This window comes from Salvelinus alpinus, chromosome 26 (genome assembly GCF_045679555.1).
Source record: "Salvelinus alpinus chromosome 26, SLU_Salpinus.1, whole genome shotgun sequence".
Taxonomy (NCBI): Eukaryota; Metazoa; Chordata; class Actinopteri; order Salmoniformes; family Salmonidae; genus Salvelinus; species Salvelinus alpinus.
The window spans coordinates 14,406,311-14,415,151 of record NC_092111.1 but is presented as its reverse complement, the minus strand read 5'-3'; the positions used below and the strand labels follow the sequence as shown (position 1 = coordinate 14,415,151).

The 8,841-nt window shown below is 42.2% G+C and overlaps 1 protein-coding gene across 1 annotated transcript; it reads right to left on the bottom strand.

The window, feature by feature from the left end:
* Positions 1-438: 438 nt before the first annotated feature.
* On the bottom strand, positions 439-3,977 carry LOC139554315 (large ribosomal subunit protein uL24m-like). The gene is made up of 5 exons (XM_071367073.1): positions 3,856-3,977; positions 2,869-2,973; positions 2,262-2,384; positions 2,185-2,194; positions 439-1,435 (listed from the first exon to the last, which is right to left on the bottom strand). Exons 1-5 carry the CDS (start codon positions 3,975-3,977, stop codon positions 1,307-1,309), a joined length of 489 nt encoding a protein of 162 aa, XP_071223174.1. The 3' UTR covers positions 439-1,306.
* Between the last annotated feature and the right edge of the window lie 4,864 nt (positions 3,978-8,841).

Sequence of the window (8,841 nt, the reverse complement as noted above, 5' to 3'; positions counted from 1 at the left end):
CAACCCCAGTTGTAACTAAACTAATTAAACTTGTCAACCAGCTAATTATTTGAATCAGGTGTGCTAGATTAGGGTTGGAGTGAACCTACAGGACAGTAGTTCTCCAGGAACAGGGTTGGAGAGTCCTGCTAGTCAAATGAGGCAAGTGTGGGCCTATTGAGAAGACTTCCCGCTCCATGCCACTCCCTAGCTAGGGATTTACTTCTGGAGTTTCTTCATTACTTGGTCCTTCGCCTCTTTCCTCCAGACAGATTGGAAAGAGAGACACAGACATTTGTCTTAAAGTTTAACATGGCTAAAGGCCATTATTACACCCTGGCCCCAGAAGTATAATATATCTATTTTTAACATATAATAAATGGCCAAAATGGCTGTGAGCTTTCCCAAGATGAGTAATGACTTAAGGTATTTTCTGCTTCAGCCTCCCAGACCCTTTTACAAGAGGCTGGCAGCTTATTTTTTTCCCCTGCCGCTGCGTTTGCTTTGGCTCGACCATTAGAGCCTTGACATCTTTGTTAACTCTGATTTCAGACCGTCTGTCAAATTCGGAGCTCTCTATCAGTCAAACTGTCCCTCAAATGCCAAGTTCTGCCCTGCAAAGTAAACCCCTGTTTAAAAAGATTTAGTTAGTTGCTGATTGTGCAGTTTTGGTAACAACGAGACGTCATTACAGCTTCACACATATTCATCTAAGTCTCAGCCGTAGGTTTGCTTAGGGATGCTTTGACAAGACCACTTGTTCAACATCTGAATGGATAACTAAAGTAGACAATTCTACAACAAGTGCAGATGTAGCATTTACAGCGTTGTACATCCTCAATTTGTAGCACAGAAACATGAGGCTTATTTCTGTTGTTCATTTTTGATTTCCCATTATCTAGGAAAACGTCAAGTCAAATCAAGAACAGGATTGTGTATTGCTTAGACACATATTCATGACATGAATACGAATCAAAACATGTAAGACAAACTCTGAAAGCATCATGAATATTGAATTCTGCTGAATGTCTGCCTGAAACAGGATCAGTAATCCAGTTTCATATCTGTGTGCATATGATGGTTCCCATCACGTTACTGTACTCCCTCAACCTGTTTCCACTGATATCCATCTAGACTGAGCGATGTGGAACTGGTAACATGTCTTTAACACACAGATATAGGCCTACAGTAAGTCCATAAAGAGCAGTCAGTCATTTTTTCTCCCGTTGTGACCAATGTGGAAATAAGAAGGGGGGGGGAGACCATGGATGCAATTCCCCAACCCAACCCGTGGCTGTGTGGCCCAGACACCAGAGGGTCTCGCCCCTCAGTACCAGTAAGTCTTCCGGTTCCTCCTGGGCTCTTCGATGCCCAGCTTCTCCATCACCTCCTCCTCCAGAGTCTTGAGGGGGGGCGTGTAAGTCTTTTCCAGTGTGTCCTCCGGACTAGTGTCCGTCTGGGATGGCAGACATCAACCAAAAAAGGGGATTCCAAAATTAGGGGTGTCAATTCAGAAGGAAGGGTGTGTATGTATACTTACACTGAGTATACAAGCATGTAGCTGACCCAACTCACCTACAGTGCCTTCAGAAAGTATTCACACCCCTTGACTTAATCCACATTTTTTTTGTTTTACAGACTGAATTTAAAATTGATCAAATTAAGATTTTTTTTGTCATTGGCCTACACACAATATAGCATAATGTCAAAGTGGAAGTATGAGTGAGTCAATAAGTATTCAACCCCTTTGTTATGGCAAACCTGAATAAATTCAGGAGTAGAAATGTGCTTTAAAAGTCACATAAGTTTTATGGACTCACTGTGTTTAACATGCCTCAGTCAAACAGTGAATTTCAAACAGATTCAACCACAAAGATCAGGTAGGACTTCCTCCCAGACCGCCCTAGCAAAATTCTAGCTTGAGAAATGTTTTTTTGCTAAAAAGCAATTTTTTTTTATTTTTGACAATTGTAATGGAAAAATATTACAGAAAGGTACTAAATTGTTACCCAGAAATGATTTGATATTGAGATCTGCAGTTGCTACATGAATTGTTTTACTTATAAATTACCCATTGAACAATATAATTTATTAATCCCTCATGATCTTAGTTCAACAGTCCCATCAGAACCCAAAATATAGCTTGTGTTCTGCTTTTCTACTCACTCATCCTGACCCTAATTTTTGACAAGCTTGACTCTCAACCTCAATCCATCTAGATTTCTTTGCGCTTCCTCTAGCCTCTGGTTCCTCCCTCCCCATACGCACACTCACCGTTCTACTGCTGCGGTACGATGCCATCTCTGCGCTGGAACACTGGTTTGGGGACAATGCGGCCCGTCCTGAGGGAGACGCGCACCTTCTCCCCCTCCTCTGTGAACCTCCACTCCACCTCGGTCGGTTTCCTGATGGAGCAACAGACAGGAGTCAGGCTTGGTATCAAACTCAGTACTAAAGTAGTCGGGATCAGTCAGGGTTAGGATCAAAGAATTCACTAACTATTTAAATACAATAGAAATGTGGATACATCTGTGGACAAAAATCCTACTTATTGCACCTTTAAATCCAAGCCCTGCACATAAAATCAACTGAAAATCGAAACTCTGAGCATGGAGTGGTTCTGGATAGCTACTGGGTGAGCAGGCTGTTGTTCCGCTCTTAGCGGGGCAGTCGTTTCAAATTTGCATGGGTGTTTTCTACACCACCCTGTGGTAAAGGTTTGAATAACATGAAATATTCAAAATTAATCCCTGGTAACTGAATAATTTGTTTAATACTGGGCTGTTACCAAAGCCTGCACACCCAGCAACTATCTAGGAACAGGGTTGGTAACCATGGGCTTAGAACAATGTTAGAATCTGAACTTCCCCATACTGCTCTGGGACTCACCTGTCAGTGGGGTCGACGAGTGAGATGTCTCGGAGTAGGAGGGGAGCCTCACTGGCAATGTAGGTCCCCGGGTAATCTGCAGATTTCCCAATGTACCTGAAATGCCAAGATTGAGAGATAGTGGGTTCATTTGATCTATTCAAACATTGCAGAGATAACGGCACTGTCCGCTGTCCCTGTAACACAGCCTGACACTTTTTTATATTATTAAGAGTGGGGTTCAACATAAAAAATGCAGTGTTTGTTAACGGAAACATGCCATACTTGTTTATCATCATAGGCCAAAACATGACAATGGATTGTCACTTTTGCCACAAAACCACAGTTATAACAAGCCTGGGCCCGGTTTCCCAAAGGTATCTTCAGGCTAAGTTCATAGTTAGAACCATAGGATCCTATGCTTCTAACGACGAACTTAGCCTGAAGATACCTTTGGGAAACCGGGCCCAGGCTTGTTATAACTGGGGCTTTATGGCAATCTCACCAAGTCACTCCTGGTTCTAACAACGAACTTAGCCATAAGATGCCTTTGAGAAACCGGGCCCTGGTCTTTGCTTTTGCAACTGTAGCTTGGCCTGTGAAGCTATTGAGAGGGCTACACAGGTTCAAAGACAGTGCACTAGAAACTAGTATGATAAAAATGTTAGAAGGAAGCCCATTAAGCAATTGAACTGGGCATTTATGAAGCTCCTCTTTGGTAGTCAGGACAGTATTCTAAAATGCAAAGATAAAATAAATAGGTGACTGTGCAACAACAACCATAGCTGGCACTATCTGTACCCTGTATCAGCTGGCACTATCTGTACCCTGTATCAGCTGGCACTATCTGTACCCTGTATCAGTGTATCAACTGGGTTATACAGTATATATGTTTACAGAATAGTATACAATTGTTGGGTGCTTATACTGAATTTAGTGTATGCATGTGTTCTCTTATGGAAGTGACAAAAAATACCCTCTCTTACAACCATGACTGGGATTCTTACCGTGGTCAGCCCGTCCAGGATGACCCAGTTTCTGTGTCTGAAGACCTGGGCCACTTTGCCCTGTTTTCCTTTGTCCTTCCCAGAGAGGATCTCAACCTGGTCATGTCTCCTGGAGATCAACATACTTTGGTGCGAAAAGTGCAAATCAATCCCAGAACAACAGCAAAGAACCTTGTGAAGATGCTGGAGGAAACAGGTAAAAAGGTATCTATATCCACAGTAAAACGAGTCCTATAACGACATAACCTGAAAGGCCGCTCAGCAAGGAAGAACTTTTTGGAGAAATGTCCTCTGGTCTGATGAAACAAAAGTTGAACTGTTTGGCCATAATGACCATCGTTATGTTTGGAGGAAAAAGGGGGAGGCTTGCAAGCCGAATAACACCATCCCAACCGTGAAGCACGGGGGAGGCAGCATCATGTTGTGGGGGTGCTTTGCTGCAGGAGGGACTGGTGCACTTCACAAAATAGATGGCATCATGAGGATGGAAAATTATCTGGATATATTGAAGCAACATCTCAAGATATCAGTCAGGAAGTTAAAGCTTGGTCGCAAATGGGTCTTCCAAATGGACAATGACCCCAAGCATACTTCCAAAGATGTGGCAAAATGGCTTAAGGACAACAAAGTCAAGGTATTGGAGTGGCCATCACAAAGCCCTGGCCTCATTCCCATAGAACATTTGTGGGCAGAACTGAAAAAGCGTGTGCGAGCAAGGAGGCCTACAAACCTGACACAGTTACACCAGCTCTGTCAGGAGGAATGGGCCAAAATTCACCCAATTTATTGTTGGAAGCTTGTGGAAGGCTACCCGAAACATTTGACCCAAGTTAAACAATTTTAAAGGCAATGCTACCAAATATTGATTGAGTGTATGTAAACTTCTGACCCACTGTGAATGTGATGAAAGAAATAAAAGCTGAAATAAATCATTCTCTCTACTATTATTCTGACATTTCACATTCTTAAAATAAGTGGTGATCCTAACTGACCTAAGACAGGGAATTTTTACTAGGATTAAATGTCAGGAATTGTGAAAAACTGAGTTTAAATGTATTTGGCTAAGGTGTATGTAAACTTCCGACTTCAACTGTACATTTACATTCTAGACAAGTCTATGCTTCCAAGTTTGTGGCAACAGTTTGTGGAAGGCCCTTTCCTGTTTCAGCATGACAATGCCCTCGTGCACAAAGCGAGGTCCATACAGAAATGGTTTGTCGAGATTGGTGTGGAAGAACTTGATTGGCCTGCACAGAGCCCTGACTTCAACCCCATCGAACACCTTTGAGATGAATAGGAACGCCGACTGCGAGCCAGGCCTAGCTGCCCAACATCAATGCCCGACCTCACTAATGCTCTTGTGGCTAAATGGAAGCAAGTCCCTGCAGCAATGTTCCAACATCTAGTGGAAAACCTTCCCAGAAGAGTGGAGGCTGTTATAGCAGCAAATGGGGACCAACTCCATATTAATGGCCATGATTTTGGAATGAGATGTTCAATGAGCAGGTGTCCACATTATTTTGGTTATGTAGTGTATTTACCTCATTCATGGAATGACAGGAACACTTTAAATTTTCCATTCATTTAAATTAATGAAGTGTGTGACTATGTCAAATGTGTTACTAAAGTCTGGCATGGATATGGCCATATTATGAATCCAAAAAGGTGTAATGTGAACTCATCCCCCCCCCCTAAAAAAAGAAAATACATGTAGCGTAGCCGCAAAGGTCCTGGCATGTGTACAATACATACAGTGGGGAGAACAAGTATTTGATACACTGTCAATTTTGTAGGTTTTCCTACTTACAAAGCATGTAGAGGTCTGTAATTTTTATCATGGGTACACTTCAACTGTGAGAGATGGAATCTAAAACAAAAATCCAGAAAATCACATTGTATGATTTTTAAGTAATTAATTTGCATTTTATTGCATGACATAAGTATTTGATCACCTACCAACCAGTAAGAATTCCGGCTCTCACAGACCTGTTAGTTTTTCTTTGAGAAGCCCTCCTGTTCTCCACTCATTACCTGTATTAACTCCACCTGTTTGAACTCGTTACCTGTATAAAAGACACCTGTCCACACACTCAATCAAACAGACTCCAACCTCTCCACAATGGCCAAGACCAGAGAGCTGTGTAAGGACATCAGGGATAAAATTGTAGACCTGCACAAGGCTGGGATGGGCTACAGGACAATAGAAAAACAGCTTGGTGAGAAGGCAACAACTGTTGGCGCAATTATTAGAAAATGGAAGGAGTTCAAGATGACGGTCAATCACCCTCGGTCTGGGGCTCCATGCAAGATCTCACCTCGTGGGGCATCAATGATCATGAAGAAGGTGAGGGATCAGCCCAGAACTACACGGCAGGACCTGGTCAATGACCTGAAGAGAGCTGGGACCACAGTCTCAAAGAAAACCATTAGTAACACACTACGCCGTCATGGATTAAAATCCTGCAGTGCACGCAAGGTCCCCCTGCTCAAGCCAGTGCATGTCCAGGCCCGTCTGAAGTTTGCCAATGACCATCTGGATGATCCAGAGGAGGAATGGGAGAAGGTCATGTGGTCTGATGAGACAAAAATAGAGCTTTTTGGTCTAAACCACTCGCCGTGTTTGGAGGAAGAAGAAGGATGAGTACAACCCCAAGAACACCATCCCAACCGTGAAGCATGGAGGTGGAAACATCATTCTTTGGGGATGCTTTTCTGCAAAGGGGACAGGACGACTGCACTGTATTGAGGGGAGGATGGATGGGGCCATGTATCGCGAGATCTTGGCCAACAAACCTCCTTCCCTCAGTAAGAGCATTGAAGATGGGTCGTGGCTGGGACTTCCAGCATGACAACGACCCGAAACACACAGCCAGGGCAACTAAGGAGTGGCTCCGTAAGAAGCATTTCAAGGTCCTGGAGTGGCCTAGACAGTCTCCAGACCTGAACCCAATAGAAAATCTTTGGAGGGAGCTGAAAGTCTGTATTGCCCAGCGACAGCCCCGAAACCTGAAGGATCTGGAGAAGGTCTGTATGGAGGAGTGGGCCAAAATCCCTGCTGCAGTGTGTGCAAACCTGGTCAAGAACTACAGGAAACGTATGAACGCTGTAATTGCAAACAAAGGTTTCTGTACCAAATATTAAGTTCTGCTTTTCTGATGTATCAAATACTTATGTCATGCAATAAAATGCAAATTAAATACTTAAAAATTATACAATGTGATTTTCTGGATTTTTGTTTTAGATTCTGTCTCTCACAGTTGAAGTGTACCTATGATAAAAATTACAGACTTCTACATGCTTTGTAAGTAGGAAAACCTGCAAAATCGGCGGTGTATCAAATACTTGTTGTCCCCACTGTACATTAGAATTATAATGAATGAAGCACAAAGCCTAGAGTCTTATTTCCATTGTGATCCTTTTATTTAATGCTATTTAAATATTCAAATGTCCAGTCGAAGCCATTCAGCACTGGAAGCTGTTCGACAACTGTATCCACACAATTTGCCCAGTTTGTGACTTTTCATTTCATACTTTGATTATTGGCTGGTTTGACAGTTTGATATTGAATATATCCAACTTACTGATTTCACTATCTTGAGCCTCATGTCATGTCCCATGTTTAACCATCAAAATACAACTGACAAAATGAACTAGATCGTTACTTTGCTGTAATGATCACACGAAAACTAGATTGTTTTATATGTGTGTCAATGCTTTACGTTTTATGAGAACTAGTTTTTCCAATAGTCAGTCGTTTCAGGTCCCCACTGGATTCCTCTGTAAAGATCCAGAGAAGAGTGTTGGGGATCGAGAACTTGTCGTTTGTGGCCTCTACTGCACATTCTGCAAACAATGTAATATCTTCCAGGTGTTTACAGCATTTTCAGGAGAACAGTCCCTGAGGACAGCCCGTCTGCTCATACTCCTCTTCAGGGCAGTCCATTTTAGAATCTCTGCTTGCCCTCACACAGAATCCAGACTGTATGGTTTCCCTTTCTTCAGTCAACAACTCGTACATTTTTCCACTCACTATCGGGATGATAACCTCTGCCACCTTGAGCCTAGCAGCGGGCATGCCTGTTGCAGGTTAGACAAAAGTAATCTTGCTTAGTTGGGCTGATGCTTTGCTGCAAAGAATTGATTGTTAACCTTTTGAAAATACTTAAGTCACAGTGAATTGTCTCTCCTCTGTAAATCTACAGAATCAATTTTCAGGTATTGAGTGAGACAATAGATTGTAACACCCCAGTGCTCACAGCAGTCTCATGTCCCTGTGAAAATACAAACATACACAGAGTTAATGATATCTTGTGTGTGAGACAGTTATTACCAGGCATCCTTAGTCTATCTATTGATGTTATTTTCTTCTAAGTATCATGATAAAACACACATGGTTAATGTCAGTGCAGATTACTGAATATTACCTACTATACATCTAGTTTGAATCACTTTGTGATGATGGCAAGATTCCAAGACTAATGCTAAACTGGTGTCTGTTGAGTGGCTGTTTGTGTGTAGTGGTCGCCACCCAGTGGACAAACGGGAAAACTTCATAAATTACCTACCTACAGGATATGGAGCCAGTTCAGTTGACAGACTAGTCTATTACATCAAGTTACTGATGAAAAGCAATCTGATCATGTTGAGTCCAGTCATCTTATCAGTTCATTGTAGCAAGCCATAACATGTATCCATCAAGCCCATCTAAGTACCTTTTTGCATATGGTACTGAGGCTGCGTTTAAACAGGCCTACAAATTGATACATGGTCAGTCTTTTGACTATGAAGACTTACGGAACACAAGCATATCTTTGTTAAAAAACTGTTTCACAACACAGCACAATGGCCAATTTATATGGAGAACAGCCTGGAGCCATTTTCTGTTAAATCCTACTCAACGAAGCTTACATTAATAGCATAATACTGTGAAGCTTTCAAATGCGTTAATGAGATTTACGGTAGGCCTAAATTCAACAAATGACACAGA